The sequence below is a fragment of the Vitis vinifera genome, chromosome 5 (assembly GCF_030704535.1).
Source record: "Vitis vinifera cultivar Pinot Noir 40024 chromosome 5, ASM3070453v1".
Classification (NCBI taxonomy): Eukaryota; Viridiplantae; Streptophyta; class Magnoliopsida; order Vitales; family Vitaceae; genus Vitis; species Vitis vinifera.
Genome location: NC_081809.1, coordinates 20412523 through 20433026, shown reverse-complemented (window position 1 = coordinate 20433026; position 20504 = coordinate 20412523). Strand labels below are relative to the sequence as shown.

At 34.5% G+C, this 20504-nt stretch overlaps 1 protein-coding gene across 1 annotated transcript; it reads right to left on the bottom strand.

The window, feature by feature from the left end:
• Window positions 1-17571: 17571 nt before the first annotated feature.
• LOC100243487 (phloretin 4'-O-glucosyltransferase) lies at window positions 17572-18473 on the bottom strand. Its single transcript, XM_002266764.5, has one exon. The coding sequence runs from the start codon at window positions 18381-18383 to the stop codon at window positions 17610-17612; it is 774 nt and encodes a 257-aa protein (XP_002266800.1). The 5' UTR covers window positions 18384-18473; the 3' UTR covers window positions 17572-17609.
• Between the last annotated feature and the right edge of the window lie 2031 nt (window positions 18474-20504).

The following is a 20504-nucleotide window of genomic DNA, read 5'->3' as shown; positions in this document are numbered from 1 at the left end:
AAGGGATTATATAGGAATGAGGTTTAGGGGGTTTTTTATGTTTTAAAATTTTCCAAGGCAACCGAAAAGTCGTTTTTGGACGTTAGGCACAATTTCGGGGGTAAAATTTTAATTTAAAAGTCCGTTGAAAATTTTTTTGGAACTTAAAATTTTACCGTGCGAAATTTTCGCACCTTGGTCTGCAAATTTCGCACCTTGAAATTAGGTGTGCGAAAATGGCACCCCTTTAACTGAGGATTTCGCACCTTAAAATGAGGTGTGCGAAATTTTCGCACCTTGAAATCAGGTGTGCGAAATTTTCGCACCTTGTTTCGCACGGTGCGAAAAGTGGCTTGAGGTGTGCGAAAATGGCACTCGTGTGCCAGGAGGGGATTTCGCACAGTGCGAAAATTTTCGCACCTTGCACAGTGGTGTGCGAAATTGGTTTTTAGGGAATTCGCACCTTGAAATCATTTTTCGCACCTTGAAATAAATTTCGCACCTTGGTTTTGGGGTGTGCGAAATTTTCGCACCTTGGAATCAGGTGTGCGAAATTTTCGCACCTTGAAATCAGGTGCTCTGTTTCCTTGGTTTTACTCCCCTGTCTTGCTTTTGAAGAGTTCTCCCCATCTTTCATGATTTTTTTTTCTAAAATTTATCATCAAAATTGACTTGAATTAAGACAAAATAAACTAAGATTGAGGAAAAATTATAATAAAAAGAAATAAAAATAATGATATAACTATAAAACTATAACAAAAAATTCATGGACTTATTTAGCCCATGATACCCTGCTTTCCCTCAGAGTTGTGGTGGTTCAAGGAGGTTGATCTCCTCCTTGTCTGTACTGTAAGGCTTTATGAATGGCTTGAGACGATGGCCATTTACTTTGAAGGTTTGATTGCCTGTGGGGTTGAATACTTCCACCACTCCGTTGGGATGCACTTCATGAATTATGAAAGGACCCGTCCATCTGGATTTCAATTTTCCTGGAAAGAGATGAAGTTTAGAATCATAAAGCAAAACTCTTTGTCCCTTGATCAAATTCTTTTGATTTACCAATTGATCATGCCATTTTTTTAACCTTGCTTTTGCAATTTTTGAATTGAGGTATGCATCATTCCTCATTTCCTCCAATTCATTCAAATCCAAACATCTCTTTAACCCGGCTCTTGTCAAATCCATGTTGAGCTTTTTGATTGCCCACCATGCTTTATACTCAATCTCTACTGGAAGATGACACGCTTTGCCATAAACAAGGCGATAGGGAGACATTCCTAGAATGGTCTTGTAAGCGGTCCTATAAGCCCATAAGGAATCCAGGAGCTTGATAGACCAATCCTTCCTATTCACATTCTGGATCACAGTGATTCCAGATTTCTTTGGGACTACTTGGGTGGGACTCACCCACAAGCTGTCTGAGATGGGATATATGATCCCATCTTGAAGTAGCTTCAAAACTTCATTCCTCACCACTTCTTGCATATGAGGATTCAGTCTCCTTTGGGGTTGCCTCACTGGTTTTGCATCTTCCTCCATATAAATATGGTGGGTGCACACCAAAGGGCTAATCCCTTTCAGATCAGAAATTTGCCATCCAATGGCTTTCTTACATTTTCTGAGGACTCCTAAAAGACTATCCTCTTGATCACTAGTGAGGGTTGAGGAAACTACCACTGGACATTTCTCATCATCCTCCAAGTATGCATACTTCAAATCCACAGGAAGTGGCTTTAAAATAAGCTTTGGAGGGTCCTCCACAGTAACTCCTTGTGAGTCTTCCTGGTTGAACAGTGGTAAGATCTCTTCCCGTCTCCTCCAAGGAGACATTATGGCTAGCACATCAAAGGGTTCAGGGAACCCATCTTCAAGGACTTCCAGGTTTTCATTCAAGCTCTCCTCTAAACTCTTGTCACAGTGCTCTTCAACCAAAGTGTTGATCAAGCACATCTCCTCGAATCCTTCCTCCTCTTCAGGGTAAAGATGCCTCTTACATAAATGGAATATGTTTAATTCCAATGTCATGTTTCCAAATGTGAGCTGCATCACCCCATTCCTACAATTAACAATAGCATTGGAGGTAGCTAGGAAAGGTCTCCCTAGGATGATTGGTACATAATTTTCTTCCTTGACAGTGGAATCAGTATCAAGCACCACAAAATCCACAGGATAGTAGAATTTGTCCACTTGAACTAGAACATCCTCTATCACTCCCCTTGGGATTTTGACAGACCTATCAGCTAAAGAGAGGGTCATGGTTGTGGGCTTTAATCCTCCTAGTCCCAATTGTTTATACACAGAGTATGGGAGCAAATTCACACTTGCTCCCAAATCTAATAAAGCTTTTTCCACATGTGTCCCTCCAATGTTGACTGATATGGTAGGACATCCCGGATCTTTATACTTAACTGGGGACTTACTCTGGATGATAGCACTCACTTGCTCAGTGAGGAATGCATTCTTTGTCACCTGTAAACCTCTCTTGACTGTGCACAAGTCCTTTAGAAACTTTGCATATGTGGGGACTTGCTTGATCATATCAAGTAAGGGTATATTCACCTTCACTTGTCTCAGAACCTCAAGAATTTCTGATGAATTCTTGATTTCTTTCTTTCCATGTAAAGCTTGAGGAAAAGGGGGAGGCATATGTTTCTTCATCATATCCTCCTTAATCACTATCCTTGGTTCTTCCTCGATGCTTGATTTGGATGCACTCTTCTTCCCACTCTTCTCTTCTTGGCTCTTGCTCTCTTTAATCAAGGGTCTCTTTGACCTGAGTTCTTCATCAGGCTCCACGTTAGGCAAGGGTTGATCAACCTCCTTCCCACTTCTCAAAGTGATCACAGCTTTGACCTCTCTCAAATTTGAAGACTCACCATCTTGGGTTTCAACTTCATGAACACCCTTGGGATTTTGGCTTGGTTGAGAGGGGAACTTTCCCTTCTCAATCACTGTGTTTAGGTTGGTAAGCCTAGAGATGGAGTACTGAATATTATCTATCTTCTGAGATAGATCATTTTGCATCCCCTCCATTCTCTTTATTTGAGAACTCTCAACATTTTCAATCTTTTGATGCAATTGGGAGTTAATTGCCTTTTGTTCACCCACAAAGTCACCCATGACTTTACTCAGGTTTACAATGGCTTGCTCCACTGAAGATGGTTGTTGAGGTACTTGGGTTTGGCCTTGTGGTTGGTATGGAGGTGGCCTTGGTTTCCAAGAAAAATTTGGGTGGTTTCTCTAGCTTGAATTATAGGTGTTTCCATAAGATGCACTGTTGTTGGGCCTAAATTGCCCCACAACATTTACTTGATCACCTAACATCTCTCTCACAGCTGGCATGGTTGGACACTCATCTACCACATGATCACATGATTGGCAAATGGTGCATGGCATAACATGGACTTGGGTATCGGAAATGGCTTGGACTTCATGTATTTTTTTCAACTCAAGTTCTTCCAACCTCCTAGCTAATGTTGCCACTTTAGCTTTTATGTCCACGTCTTCACTTAACATGTACATTCCAGCCTTTGGATTTTGGGTTTGTTGAGAGGGAAACTTTCCTTTCTCTCTTGAGTTGGGCTCATCCCATCCTCTTGACACCTCAGCCACGTAACTTAAAAAGTCCATGGCTTCTTCAGGATTCTTACTCATAAAATCTCCCCCATACATGGTTTCAAGAATTTGCTTCATGGAAGAAGACATTCCATCATAAAAATAGCTCACTAAGAGCCATGTATCAAAACCATGATGAGGACAAGCATTGATGGCCTCCATATACCTTTCCCAACATTCATGGAACTTCTCATTTTCTTTAGCAGAAAAATTTGAGATTTATCTCTTCAACCCATTGGTCCTATGGGTGGGGAAAATTTTTTTCAAAAACTCAGCCTGAAGATCAACCCAATTCCTTATGCTTCTTGGCCTTAAAGAATTAAGCCATATTTTTGCCTTGTCCTTCAAAGTGAAAGGGAATAGCTTGAGTCTCATCAAGTCTATTGAAGCTCCTCCCTCTCTAAAGGTATTACACACCTCCTCAAACTCCTTGATGTGAGAATATGGATTCTCACTCTCCATTCCATGGAAAGTTGGTAGGAGGGGCACAATATGGGGCCTTATAACCAACTGCTCAAGTGGGGGCAGGATGCATGAGGGTGCACTCATCCTTGGGGGATGCATTCTATCCCTCATGGATAGGTATGCATTGGGATTACCCCCTTGACCTTGTTGAGAATTCTGATCCTCTGGTGGAGGGTCCATGATATTTACACAGATATCCAACTCTATGTCTTGAGGATTCTCAATCCTTACTAATCTTCCCTCTTGGTCCCTAATCCAATAGGGCATGCACAAGTTACAATTCCTGTAATAGTAAAAACAAAAGGAAACTAAAGAAAAGGTTAAAGTTAGGAAGAAAATGAAAATAAAATTAACAAAAGGAAAATGAAAGAAAATGAAATTAGTGAAAAAGGAATTCACCCTGGTTGTGATGAAAATCACAAGTAGCCTCTAAAAGGTTGTATCACTGTATTGTGGCACCATCCCTGGCAACGGCGTCATTTGATTCGATGCCCAACCGAGTCTTTTAATCAAAAACATTTATAAAACCTATGACCTTATACTGGCGTAGCAAAGCTACTATAGTATAGTAGTTCTAGGGTCGAACTCAGGGATGGGTTTTCACTCTATCAGTGACAGACTCTAAATTAGAAATTGATTCTGATGATTTCCTTTAGCACAAACTTGAAATTTAAAAGAAAATAAAATTGTTTTGAAAGTGGTGATTTAAACTAAACTCACATAGAACTAAGTAAAAAGTGGAAGAAAGAAAGTCTCCCGGAGCTAAAGGTTGCTAGGTTCAAGTTCCAGATGCAAAGTGGAAAATTCTGGATTTTTCTCCTCACATTGGGGATTTAACCTATAGTTATTTCCCGAACCGGTATAGGTTTGACAATGAAGTTTTAATCCATAAAAAGTCACTAGAGATGGTGGTTAAGGTCCATAAATGGCTTAAGACACTATGGGCTATCACCTTGAATCACTTTCCAATGGCTCGTACATGATAACTAATGGACTGATATGGATCTAGCAATAAGCATCCACAGAGACCTTAAGCTTACCATGTATTGGCCAGTCAAAGTGATTCGAAGGGATTTAAGGCAAAACCTTGGCTTTAAAAAACCATTTATGGACTCCAACTACCTGAATTTAATGCACGGAAACTTTCCATGTTTTAATCTGAACTTTTCACCTAGCTTCCTTTACTCCAAGAAACTAAATGTTTAGCCTCTCATCCTCTGGGAAAACATCCTCAGAGGGTGTTTGGCTTGCAAGAAAATAGAAAATAGAAGAGAGAAAAAGAAAGCAAAAGAGATCTCTGTATTTCACTAAGTATCAAATTTACATCAGTTGGTCTCCTGGAGAAAGCTCCCCGAAAGATCCGTTTTCAGTGATTACAAGAGAATTTATATAGGAAGGTAATTTTACCCTTCCTTGGATACTTCCTAGCTAAGGAATTACATGAGTGGTTGAATACAAGGAGAAAATGGAAATTTAGACACAAAAATATCAAAAGAAAAAGAGTCGGCAAAAATATCCAATTTTCACACGCTGGAGTTCCAATTTCGCACTTTGATTTGAGGTGTGCGAAATTTTCGCACAGTGGACTGAGGAATTCTCACCTTGATTTCCATCGTGCGAAATTGTCCCTCAGCTTGATGCAGTTGTCTTCCGAAGGCCATATCTTTCTCATTTCAGCTCCAAATCGTACATGGTTTGAACCGTTGGATTCTTGACTTTCTGAGCTTTGATATGGTATATAGAATGTAAAAAATGGACTTCGGGAAGTGTTCCAAAAGTGCAATGAAAGACTGCAGCTGTGTCCCCTGTTTTCCTCTTCTCCATTGTTTCTTCCTTGTATACTTTGAACGACTAAGGCAAAGGATTATGAGGCTCCATAGCTTGATTTCTTCATAAATTTAAGCTTTCAAAAGCTTTGCCATGAACTATAAATAGCTCTCCCTCATTCTTAAATTGCTTTGGTGAGCATAAAGCTATCAAAAAGCACCAAAACTTAACACAATTGTTAGAAATGATTGCAAGGGTCCCTAACATGTTAATTGGGTTAAAAGGTAATAATTACTACTCAAGGGTGTTTAAAAGAGCTAATTACAAGCTACAAAATAGCATGTTTTGAGTAGTAATCATGGAGATACTTGCTAAGTTGATCGGCTCGCACCATTTATTCAACCAATAAATGAAGTGATGGCACTCTTCGATAGCATGGCCCTTGTCCTTATGGTATTTGCAAAAACGATTTTGATCTCTTTGACTTACATCCCCTCGCATAGGATTTGACTAGCGGAAACCCTATAGATTCTGAATTATTGACAACAATTGGCTATAACTGAGAGTGAACTTTGTAAAATGAGGCGTTGACTTATCTTCCTAGTACTGAGCTTTGAGTGTCTTTCGGGATTGGTTTTTTTTGCCTCCTTGTTGATGAAGTCCTTCAATGGGCTGGTTATGCTTGCTCTATCAGGGAGCAATTGTCCGGGATGTCGCAACGATTTGCTAGGATGCCGCTTTAAGATCCTCTTTTAGCATGGTGTACTTGTTGGCTCTCCAGAAGAACCTACAACAAATATGATGTTTCACAACAAATGTTTTTGTAGAAAAGAGTTAGATTTTTTTTGGCAAATATGTTTTTGCCACAAAAAACATTCATCGCAAAATTGTTGCAACAAGTCCGTCACTAAAAAGTTTTACCAATGAATAAAAAATTGTCACTAAAAGTAAATTTTAGCAATGAATAATATTTGTGGCAAAAAATAAACTATTCATGATTAAAAAAAAAAAATCTCTATCTTGAGAAAAGTTTTGTGGTAAAAAGTCTCTTTTAACGACGAATGTTATTTTGTGGGAATATAATATCTTTAACGACAAATTTATGTTTGTGGTAAAAATGCTATGATAATATTTTATTTTTCATTTTTTTTATGGAGGTTAGGAGCATGGGTATCCATTTCTAAAAATATGATGACCACCCCACACCTATTTCAAGCCTGAGGAAGGATATTTTGGCTCCCTAATAATTCTTATATTAAACTATAATCATTGGGATTCAAACTCATGACCCTTCACTTTATTACCATTCTTTGAAGAGATTTTCACCATATTTTCTATAAATCAATCAATGTTTAAAGAAAAATAACAAATTTTTAATTAGGTTCAACATTATTTCTTTCTTTATACTAATCTCAAATTATAATTATTTTTTTTCAAGAATAATTATGCAAATAAGTATTGATAATTTATAAAGTTTGTTTTGAAATCTTTAATTTTTTTTTCAAGTTTATACTCTTAAAAACTTAATATATATATATATATATATTAAGTTTTTATTTTTTATTTTTTAAATTCTATCTTTGAATATTTTTTTTCAAGAATAATTATGCAAATAAGTATTGATAATTTATAAAGTTTGTTTTGAAATCTTTATATTTAGACGAAAATATAATAAAAATCAAAACTCTTAGTAAAGAAATCTTTGGAAAAAAAATATATAATAGTTATGTAAATAAAAAAATTAAAAGCAAAAAAAAAAGTCTATATTAAAGCCAAGAGTCTATTTTTTATTTTCTTAATCTTATTTTATTTGAATCATTATATTTTTAATTAATAAGTAAATTTCTTTCCATGAAAATTTTAAAATAAAATTTAGACTTCAAAATTTATATGCTTTTATTAAATTTTTATAAATTTCATCTATATATTCAAAATTATAATTGTTAAACTCACATAAAAATATAAAATGACTTTTTTTTTTTTACTTTTTATCAAACATCAAACTTCTTTATGTTTTAAGAAAAAAATTATTTTTATCATAAAGGACTATTTTGTATAAGTATTTAATAGTTCTATTTAATATTTAATTTGTTATATAAAAAGTGGTGCATATATAATTAAAATAAAAAGTAATATTCTACCTCAAATTAGATTGTGAAAAAAAATATTTGAAAAAAAAAAATTGAAATTTCTAACTCATTTCTTATATTTTTTTTTTATTAAAAATAATTTCATATTAAAAAGTAACGTTTGTAGCAAAATGTCACATGCCATGTGAGAATTATTTTTATCATAATTTTAAAGATGAAATGTAAATTTGTGGCTAAAAAAAATGTTAGTTTCTACAAATAATTTTGAGGCAAAAAGTTGAATTATTCCCACCATATTTTTAGCAACAAAATTAACTTCATATCAACAAGTAATATTTTACCACGAATAATTTTGTGGCAAAAAGATGAGTTTATAGTAAAATGTTTTATATTTTGTAAGAATTACTTGGGTCATATTTTTAGCGACAAAAATGAAACATGTGGCTAAAAGTGACATTTTGCCACAAAATTTAGTTTATGGCCAAAAAATTTGTGGCAAAAAGCAATATTTGTTGTAGTGAGAGGTTGTCCACTGTCTCTGGTGGCTTCTTTGATATAGATTTAAAGAATGAGGTCCTCGAGATGAAACTTTGTTTGAAGGCTTGCATGATCACATCAGTGCTACAAGGCTCCATTTAGATCAAGGCTTGTCCAAATCTTCACATAAAATCCCGGATGGACTTAGACTCCATCATTTTCAAATTGCTCAGGCTATTGAGGCCTTATTTCTACCTGGCGGAGCATAATGGTGTGCCACAAACACCTTTGACAGCTCTCGAAAGTCATTGATTGAATTGGTCAGGAGTTTATGGAACTAAGCAAGGATTGGGCCCTATAAGCTAGCCAAGAATACTTTGCATAAAAGTGCATCATCTTCTATGTCTAGGGTCATTACTTGGCAGTAATGGATGAGGTGGTCGAAAGGGTCTATGATACCATCATACATGGTGAATTTAGGCATCATGAACCCTGAGGGGGGCCTTTGTTGCACTATATGGGAAGCCAGGAGAGTTAACAACATATCATTAAGAAGGCATGTGGTGGTTTTGAGCGAAACTTTCTCGATGGCCTCGCATAAGAAAACCATTTGTTCGGTTCATGGTTGGTTAGTGTCTTCTGGGCAATACCTTTTGGTTCAGCCTTGGGCAGGGCTGATAACTTCACTCAGGGAGTTCTCTTTCTAGCGTTTGGTGGTCGCATATTCCCTCTCGGGGGTTTGTGGTCCTAGGTGGATTGGCTCATTCGGCAGACCCGAGAGGTTTTTTTTCGAAGAGTCGACTAGGGTCTCATCATCTATCGACGATCCTTGGGTAGCCGCGCTGAGTTGGGCTACCAATATCTTGTTATGTTTCCTCAACAGATCAATAGTTCTTCTCAGCTCATCCAGCTGTCTTTGATACTCCACTAGCTGGGGCTCGGGTGCTAGCTATTGCTCCATAGTTGGTGGGGCAACACACATATAGCCAGCGTGGCTAGCTACCCATGTAGTCATCATGGTTGACCTTTTTGTTACGTTGCCATAGACAACGCCAATTCTTGATGTAGAATCGTTTCAAATACGAGGATCTAATGACTATTCGAAGCATTAAACTACCTTTAAGTGTGACCTTCTCTTCTGATATGTGCCTTTGCTTTTCTACCTTTCCCTTATTCTTATTCTCCTTTTATAGGGCTTCCAAGCTATCAACTGACTAGTCAAGTACGTCAACTTTCTCCTAGGGGAGTAGTAAGTTAGGGGGCAGACATCAAAGATTGCATGGCATCCATGGTTGAGTGGACAAAACCCGTGTCAGGCGGTGCGTGGGTGACCCTTCCAGTGTTTGCAACTAACAAAACCTATTAGAACTTTGCTTTGGGACTTGCTTATTGTATCAATCTGGTTGTAGCCCCTTGTTCCTCATACCAGTCTTGTCGCCACCCCTCGTTCCTTGTATTAGTCTTGTCGCAGCCCTTGGTGTCTATGCCACATGAGTTAAGGTGTAGGACAGTACATTGCTCTCAAGACCACATATGTTCAGATTTCCCAGATCGACTAGTAGGGGTCCTAGGTGATCCAAGTTTTGATTTTTCGAGCATCCTACCCTAGTGGGCGACCCATGGTGGTTGTCTCCCAGGGTAAGCTTTATTTATCCCGGGAAAATTTGATCAGGTGAGATGGTGCCATTCTCTTTTGGTTAAAGGTTTATCGACTTGGTTCCGAGAACCATTACATTTAGGGGAATCTATTTGGATCACGTAATTCTGGTTACCCTTTCAATAAAGGCTTCGGTTCTACGGATAGGAGTGGTACCAGCCACTTGAATGGATGGGCGGACCTGTGGGTGGCCACCAATTAAGCGCGATACCTCCCAGGGTATTTTTGTTAAAATGAGGCCAAAAAAGGACGAAGAGATAGACTTTCAAAATTAGGTTTTCAATGAACCTTTTAATCAAATAACCTAAAAATATAAGGCATAAATATACATAATATATATACCAATATGTTATCAAAAAACAAATGGTCATTATCAATGGCAGGGTTTCCAACCCCACCCTCACTCTCTGCAAGCAAATAAGGAAGTGGTGAACAAGAGAATAGTAAAGCACATTTATTAATTTCACCAAATTTTCATCTTGGTGGTGACAGGAAGCAATAAAAAGAAGTGCAGTGAAGCATATTAATTCCAATAATAGGGTTCCTAACTACCAAAAATGAAAATGGATTCTTTTGGGTTGCTACTAGTGGAACATGCCCTCATGCCTCAAAAATTGATCCTGCAATTTTATACATTTGGGTATCTTTCAAAATATATGCATGAATCCAAATTTAAATATATGGTAAAATTATAGTGTTGATTCTCTATATTAACCTATATATTTTGATTTAATTGATATTAATTTTTATTATAAATATTCTTAATTCTTAATTGTTTATTAAAATAAATGCTCTATTTATTTCTATTTTTCTTGTTTAATACTTTTTAGTTATTTAAACCCAAAGGTTAAAAAATAAAGACTTAACTTAAACCCATCTCTTCCTCTTAATGGATTGTATTTGATAATCATTCTAGCATAGGATCTTTTAAAATATTGACTTAGGTGATGTTTTTTTTTTTTTTGTTTTTTTTTCTTAACTTAATTCTAAATAGAACGTAAAACTAAATAGTGTTTAATAATGTTAAATATTAGGTTGTTTGTTTTTATAACATTTTATTTTTATTAAGTATTAAAAAGTATTAAAAAAATTAATATGTTACCTTTTATATTTAGAACAATCTAAATAGTTTGGTTTCTTCCATTCAGTCAAAAATTTATACTAAGTCCTAAAAAAAAAACCAAAAAAAACTAAAGTCTAAAAGCAAATTATTTTCAATAAAAAATAAAAATAAAAAAAAAACCAAATACTCTCTTACTCTTTATTGAAGATTTGAGGTTGTTGTTCAATAGATAAGTCTGAAAAGATTTTGGTAAATGCGAGTTAGTTTTTGAAATGGTATGGGTTAGACTTAAAATTAAGCTAAAATATTTTTAAACAATTTTTGAAAACTTGTAGTAATGCTCAAGCGCTCGCCAAAGCTCTCAAACATTAAAGCCAACGTTCAAGCACTTATTTAAGTGCTCAAGTGGTGACTAAGTTTGCTTGAGCATTCATTTCAAAATCCACTAGATTCTAGGAGTTCGTTGTTTGAAAATTTGAGATTTTATTTTTTTTAATAAGATTTTGTTTCTGGTCCTTTATGTTCTTGAGCTTATGTATGTTGTACATAAATGTGTTTTAAACTTGGATGTCCTTATTTTGAAAAACCTTAATTTACTCTACTATTCCCAAAAGCTCTCAAAGATTTGTTGAACAAATTTTGGGTTGTTGGAGAAACTTGCATCACCTTAAGAGTTGAGATGAATCCATTAGAGCACTCGAGGTGCTGCATCAACATGTATCATGATATGTGTTGAAGAGTAAGTTTTAAGCAGTGTTTGTTTGGGTAAAACCGTGTGTTACAATCTTATATAGTAAATTATTGATTTGAGATCTTAAGCCTCATGATTTTTTATCTTCACACTTCGTGTGGAGGGTTTTCTACATAAAATTATGTCTCACTATTGTTGATTGTTTTATCTATTATTCATTCTCAAGAAATCAATTAAATTAAAAATTTTAACTCTTGTATTAAAATCTTTAAAAATCACTCATTAACCCCCTTCACATTTTACAAGTTAAGTTTTTCAACTAATACCTTTTCTATTGTAACTTTGAATAAAAATTCCCCACTTATCCTTCTTTATGACTTGAACGTGAGTACTCCTTTTAAAACAAAAGAATTATGAAATTATTTTCAATATTTTTTAGTGCTTAACTCAAGATGAAGATCCAACTACTTTGTAGAATTTTCTACCAAATTTTTTAATAAAATTATTAAATCTCTGAAATTAGGTAAGCAGATGATTGGTCAATAAATGATATGTATAGTTGTAAAACCGCCATTGGGCCATAAAAAACTTATCCATAGCCTACCTCTGTGCCACTGAAAAATGACTCTTTAGCTGTACTAAAACTAAATATGATAAAATTATAATACTAATGAAATTCAAATGAATAATAATTAAATGCTAATGAAGTGTGAATGAAATTAATAATAAAATTTTATTTCACTCTTTAATACATGATATTTCTTCTTAATAATTAAATATAATAATTCTCCTATTTAACAAAATAAAAAATATTAACACACTTTTATTTATATTTAATATAATAATATTGAAAATAAAATAATGAAATATTAATGCATTTATGTTTTATATTTAATATAATAATATTAAAGATAAAAGAATAAAATATTTTAAAATTTTAAATTATTTAAATATAATTTTAACTTCTTCATGTTATTTTGAATTATAATAATACATAAATTATATATTTGCGACATAATGATAATAATTGGATTACAATTTAATTATGATCAGAGATTAATAGTCGGTTTGGAAATGATTTTATTAAGTGCTTTTACCCATTTTTAATACTTAAAGAAATAAAAAAAAATAGTATTATAAATGTTAGAAACGCTTTTTAAAATCACTATCAAACTACTATTAAAAAACTTATTTGATAGTGATTTTATGAAGTATTTTTATCTTTTTTAATTTTAAAAAATAATTTTTTTCATAATAATTTGGAAGTGTTAGTTAAAAAGATTAAAAATATTCGAATTCTAAATCATGAATAGTAATTTTTGTTTTTGTTTTTTTGGCAAAAATCAATTGGTTCCAAAAACTAGAAAAAAAAACCATTAAAATACACAACATATGGATTAACTCAATAAGGCATGTCACTAAACAAATCAGCAACAACTCAATATGAACATAGAGATTTCACATGGAAAAAAACCCCCAAATGGAGGTAAAATTAATAAAATAAAATAAAATATATTCACCAATCCACCATGTAAAGTGGAAAAGCAATGGTCCCAGGGGTCTTTTTCCCTGGACATGTATCATAAAGAGATGATAGTACAGAACAGCAATTGTTTTCTTCTCATGCTTATTGGAGTCTGCCCTTGACTTTACTGGGTTCTATCAAAAACTCTCTATCTCTGGCATAGCTGACAAGTACGGGTCATTTCATGTGGTGATCACGGGAACTAGTATTTATTCCACCTCTCCCTTATTCAACCATTTTTAAATTTTTTATTTTTTTTATAATTCTTTTATAAATAATTAAAAATCAACATTATTTTTTATTTTTAAATTATAAATAAACAAAAATTACATTAATAATTTAAAAACCATTTTGAAAAATATCCTTTTAAAAAACATGTTAATTTAAATGAATAAAATCTATTTTTTATATTTTAAAAGTACATAATTTAATGATTAAAACACTATTAAAATAAACATATTCATTATTTTCTTTTCTTTTATACATTTAAATTTTCTCTTTTTGAAAATATGTTTAATTAGAAAATGAAAATTGAAAACATTGTTTCTTATATGAAAATAATAAAAAGAATTAAATTTTATTTATTAATTATTCTTTTTTAATTTTTTCATTAGTTATTTTAATAATAAAATAAAAAATATATTATGTTCATAATTAAACAAATGAATCAATCAATTTTGTGTTTTTTTTATACTATCTTTTACATGAAAAATAATTAATATATATTACTCTTTTTAATTTTATTTTCCCTATTAGTTTTTTTTTTTGTGTAATAAAAAATTCTAATATATCCATAATTAACTAAGTAATAGATTAATTGTGCACATTTTGATCTATTAAAATAAATTACTTTCTAATTTAAATATGAGATATTATTGATAAAAAAGAAATAAGATATAATATTGTAATACTCATCTCATGTATTTCTATTTTATTTTTGATATCGTATATGTTTATTCGATTATCTACCCCATTAATGATGAATATGAACATAAATTGGGTTCAATTTTTCTTTTTTTTCTTGAGTCATGACAATGAAAACATGGTTAACCTATCCATATGCATACATTTCATTTTAGGTTTATGAAATTTGTACACATGTATAAAGTATTTCACTAAATGTATAAAGTAAATGTACTAAGTGTACAAGAGTATACAAGATTATCTTCTTTGAAGGAATTTAGCTGATTTTTAAAAAATTAGCTCACACGTTTCCTTTTGCCAAGAATGAGGGACATTCCACATCAATTTTAGATTCAAAAGGGTATTTTAATATTTTTAAATTATAATATATTATAGTGTTAATGATTTTTATTGATTATTTGAAAATGACTTGGAGTCGCCACTTATTTTTGTTTTATTTTTAAAAGGGTAAACAAAATAAGAAAGAAAAACCCTAAGTATAATTCCTAATTTTGGAAAAGGTGGTCTGCGAAAACCCGGATCGGGTTCGGGGGTCAGGTTACTTATCGGGAAGGTACGGTACAGACCGTAGCACCCCTTTAAGTCCCTAAAGACGGGTCTCTACTAATAAAATGAAGCAATCATGGAAATTGATGAGGGAATCAATGAATACTCAGAATAAATCATGCACATGTGAAAATTAGAACATGCGTAGACACTAATCAGAGTGAAAGTGGGTACGTACCTAGGCAATGAGCCACCATGCGCTATCAAGAAGGAAGGTTAGTGCTTAATTAAGAAACAATAGCATACATATCAAAGAACATGATAAATCAATTATGTATGATAATCAAGTCAATCAGTCAGTCAATCAATCGATCAGTCACATATGTGGGGCCCCCACCAAAGCCCGTTTACTATTGGGTGAATCAGTTTCGCAAATTCTATCACTAAGAATTACGAAAATAAATTCACACTTATTTTAAAATCATGGAAGTTGTTAAAGTTACATGCCGAGAAGAAAATGGCGGCAAAATTTATTGAAAATGAGATCTTGGGGACTTCAAGAAAATGCTCTAAGGATGAAGAAAAAGGTGGAACGTCGGCCGGATAGAATTCCGGATGCGAGATATCCGAGGAAGGTTGAACGTCGGCCGGACAGAATTCCGGATGTGAGATATCCGGATGGAATGTCGGCGGAGAAGAATTCCAAATGTGAGATACCCAGGTGGAATGTCGGCGGGGAAGAATTCCGGATGTGAGATGTCCGGGTGGAATGTCAGCAGAGAAGAATTCCAGATGTGAGATGTCCGGGTGGGATGTCGGCGGAGAATAATTCCGGATGTGAGATACCCGGGTGGAATGTCGGCGGGGAAGAATTCCGGATGTGAGATGTCCGGGTGGAATGTCAGCGAGGAAGAATTCCTGATGTGAGATACCCGGGTGGAATGTCGGCGGGGAAGAATTCCGGATGTGAGATACCCGGGTGAAATGTCGGCGGGGAAGAATTCTGGATGTGAGATGTCCGGATGGAATGTCGGCGGAGAAAAATTCCGGATGTGAGATACCCGGGTGGAATGAGCTATGCCACACATCGCGAGGGGGCCGTCTGCGTGGCCAAGGGAGAGGAAACCACGCGGCACTTTTTAGGGAGGATCCCACAGAATGGGTATGGGGATGCTGATGAGGTGAGCTTTGCTGCCATTACAACTACTCCAGATTTTCTAGGATCTCCTTCAAGCAGGGATGAGAAAATGGATGCGTACTATGGACGGATATCAAGAGCAGAGGAGGATAACAAAACAGAGCACAAAGAGTAGATACAAGAAAATGAGCCTGACAAGCTATGCTTCATATCATACCAACAGGCTTAGATGATGGTGGGTAAGATTAAATGAGTATCAAATGAAAGGTAAAACGTGGTTACAAAAATATCTCATGGAGAAATCAAAACCAGAGCAAACTAAACCACTACAAAACCATTAGCAAAAATATGAACGTATTCACTCCCAATCAACAATCATCATCCGAGAATCAGTAAAAACAGAGTAGAAAAGCACACCAATAGAAGCTGATGAAGAATACACAATAAACGTACCTCAAAATAACTCTCCCCAGCTAGGTGGACAAGAAATCGGACAACTATCCTTCCTCTCCAGCAACCAGCCCAGGAATGCCTCTTTCTCCCTTAGTCCTCTCAAGCTAAACTCTCCTCTCTCCTCTTCCTGTTCCTCCTCTTTCTTTTCTTGGAATCACCTTCCTTAGCAAGTCACCACCTGCCTCCTCCTGTTCATGCATCAGCCAGTATGGCCTGCCCCACTACCCTCACTATTGCTGCACGCTTCATGCAGACGGCATCAAGCTCTCAGTTGGGGGTCCCCTACCCTCTCTAAAAAATTGTAATCCCCTAAAATCTCTTCTCACCCACTCTCAAAAAGCACCCCCAAAATATCTCTAACAGCCTAAAAAAAGAAAACCCCCCTCCACTACCATGCAGCTGGCCACCCCGCTCCTCTAACCGTCTGCAGCTTTTTGTAGATTCTTTGGGCACATGTCGACCTCTAGTTGGTTCATCAATTCCACTATTTTGATCCTATATTGACTAATCCGGGAGTGACTCGTGGCCATGCAAGATGGTGACACTTGTCAAGCATCAGCTGCAAGAATGGCTCCCAAAATGGGGGTCTACAATTATTCAATTAAAAATTAATTATCACAATTAATTAAATGATGATCATATTACAAAATAATCGATTAAGACAATATCTATGTAATTTCTATAAAATAAAAAAATATTCAAATAATTGTCTATAACCTTAAAGATATTTATATAAAAAATAACTTATATTATATATATATATATATATATATATATATATATATATATATATATATATGTAATTTGTAAGTTAGATAAAAAAAAAAAGAATAATAATATTTTATGAGGTGTTTTAAACATATTTACTTAAAAAATAAATTTGATAATAATAATTTTTAATCATTAATTTTCAATATTCAATTTGTTGGGCATGATTTGTTGGGAATCAATCTCCGTAATCCCACCATTTCATAAGTGGGAGAAAGATGAAGTGAATAGAGACAGGAAAAAAATAATTGGGAAAATAGTGTCAAAATTGGGAATCATTTATCATCTACATGGTCCATCAATTAATAGAGAGAGATAGTGTAAAAATTGGGAATCATGTACATGGTCCATCAATTAATAAGAGAGAGAGAGAGAGGAAGAGATTTTTCGTTTTAATAGGCAAGGGCCAAAGACAATGCCCCGTTAGGTTTTAGGCTCAAATAGGGATATGAGTACTTGGATCAAGACCCATCTGACCTCAAAATACAATTCATCTATTATTGTACCGACATTATTGACAACCACAATAGAAAGAGATGAGAGAGACAAATAGTAGGTTTAAGAAAGCAGATGGGACCAAAGGTCCAATTCCAATCAATTTAACCTTATCCACAGCTCGTAGCGCCTCGGCCTCCAGTGCGTCGAAGGTGTTCACCAGCACTTTGGGGTTCGTCTCTTGCCTTAGTGCCTCCATTTCCTCTTGAAATGTTGAGAGCAACGAAGCATATATGTTTGAAGAGAGTAAAAAAGACGGAATATCACAGCTAGACAGCAGTATTGGAAGCCCCGGTAACTCAATTGGACTTGAACCCTCATTGCTGCAGTCTCCAACCACATCACCATAACCATTGAAGTAATGATAGTAAATGGTGAAAACAGTGGCGCTCTGAATCCAAAGAAGCGCCGACGGAACCTGAAGGCTACGCGCCAGTTCTGCCGCCCAGGTTAGGAGGATGGTGTGCAGTAAGCAAGTAACTGGTCGGCCTTGGTCAGCGCTCATTGCAGTGATCCGCCTGAGGGTTTCTGATCCACAACGCTTGATCTCGGACATATAGTGCTGGGCATGATCATTGGAGTACTTTAACCCATCATCATAGCCATCGGAGAAGGGGACTAGGGTTAAACCGGGGAGGGTCGGATCTTTGGGCATTCGGCGATGGGCGGAGACGGAGACGGCGAATGTGACGTGGGCGCCGGTTCTGATCAGGCGCTTGGCTAATTGGAGGGCTGGGTTGATGTGGCCTTGCAGTGGATGTGATATAATGAGGAAGTGGTGCTGCCCCATTGCTGTGACTGAGGATTGTGTTTCTGGCCCGTGAGTTGCATGGGTGATGTATATAATGATTTGAGGCAGATTGTGTTTGTGGCCCGTGAGTTGCATGGGTGATGTATATAATGATTTGAGGCAACAACAATAACAACAACAACAACAATAATAATAATAATAATAAAAAATAAGCTTCAATTTGCAAATTTATTATTTGTAACTTTAATTAATCATTTTGAGTTTCATTATTCAAAATTATTTTATTAATTTAATATAATAAATTTTTATGACATCATAATATATTAATTATCGAAAATTAATGTTAGTTTAATTCAATTTCCTTAGTTTAATTTTGTGCTTCTTTCTCAACTATTGATGTTAAAAATAAATTTAAATTTTATCATATTACCTCATATTCATTGGGGGTAAATTACAAAATAGTCTATTTCAATTTGGCGTTCAAACCTCTTCTCAAAACAACATCAAAAAAGTTCTCACTAGTATTTCCGTATGATACATTGATAAAGATGTTGACCTTTTGCTAGGCTTTGTGAGTTCTATAGGTACACAAAAATTTCTGTGGATCGACTTGGTGGCTTTACCAAATCACAATATCCCTTATTATCCCAAGTCCATTTTTAATTAAAGAATTTACATTTACGTGGTCCAGCTTACAAAGGACTGATTTTGGAAAACGTCAAAAACAATTGTGTGGAGAGAGTGCAAGTCTACGTTAAGGACAACTCTCACACTCGAAGTCTTACCTAATCTTCCGACGTACCACCTACTATCATTGACGATCAACCATGGTATGTGGATGGTGGTGAGTCTGGTGACGCATCATGTCATACTTCATGACACGAAAAATCTTATTGCAAAGTAGTGCTTGGTCGCTAGGGTTCGAGAGCTTGAGCACTCCAAATGATTTTTGTTTTTATTATAAAAATAAAAAATATTATGCTTAATTAAAAGTGACATAAAATTCACATTATTTCATTTATAAAACATGATAAATATGAAAAATATTTTATTAGGATAAATGAAATAAAATTATCAACTTAAATTAAACAAACTATCATATTATTCTAATACTTATTTTTTCATATTTCTTTAAATTCTTTTTATGAAGAGTTTTAAATAATTTTTATTTATTATTATTTTCTATATTTATTTAATATATTATTCTTTATATAAGGAATTTTAAATAATATATAATTACATACTATGTAACCACGCATATGATGCTTTAGAACACGTCTAAAACACGTTTACATAATTAAGAGTTTTAAAACCCATCTATATAATTAAGGAACTTATATTTATATAGTGTCATAAACTTTCTTCCTTTTCTAATGTGGGATATTATAATCACCCCTCATACAGATACACCATTTTCGTTGTTTCCCATAGGATTCAAACAAACAAACGCCCTTATGGGACCAAACAAACCCCCATACCAGGGTCAGAGATTGACTTTAGTATTATTTATAAATACCCATACTCAATTATGTAGATATTGTTTACTCTGAATTCAAAAGAGTTCTTATGGTTTTAAAACACGTCTATATAATTAAGAAACTTGTATTTATATAGTATTAAGAACTTTATCTCATATCCGATGTGGGATATCACAAACACTTCTCATGTAAATACAACGTCTTCGTTGTATCCTACGAAATTGTTGGGCCAAACAAATAGGCACCCCTCATAGGGCCAAACAAACCCTCATACCAGAGTCAGAGATCGATTCTGATAAAATTTGTAATAACTCATATCCAACTATGTTGATGTTGTCTGCTTTGAATCCAAGAGCCCTCACAACTTTAAAATGCGCCTACATAATTAAGGAACCTATATGTATATAGCGTTAAAAACTCTCTCCTATGATATCACATATTAATCACTCTTACAAATTATTTTAGTATTATTAAATTTTTTTTTTTAAATTAAATAATTTATTGTCTATTATTATTATATATTATTTTTCTCTCTATATTATTATTTTTAGTCACGTGCATAGCACATACATATCATTTTACTAATATGGATAGGAAAAGTCTTTAAACTGCTACGAGAGAAAGTGGGGTTCCCACCAATTCTATCAGTGTATTGACAAAGTGAGAACCTTTAATAATTACT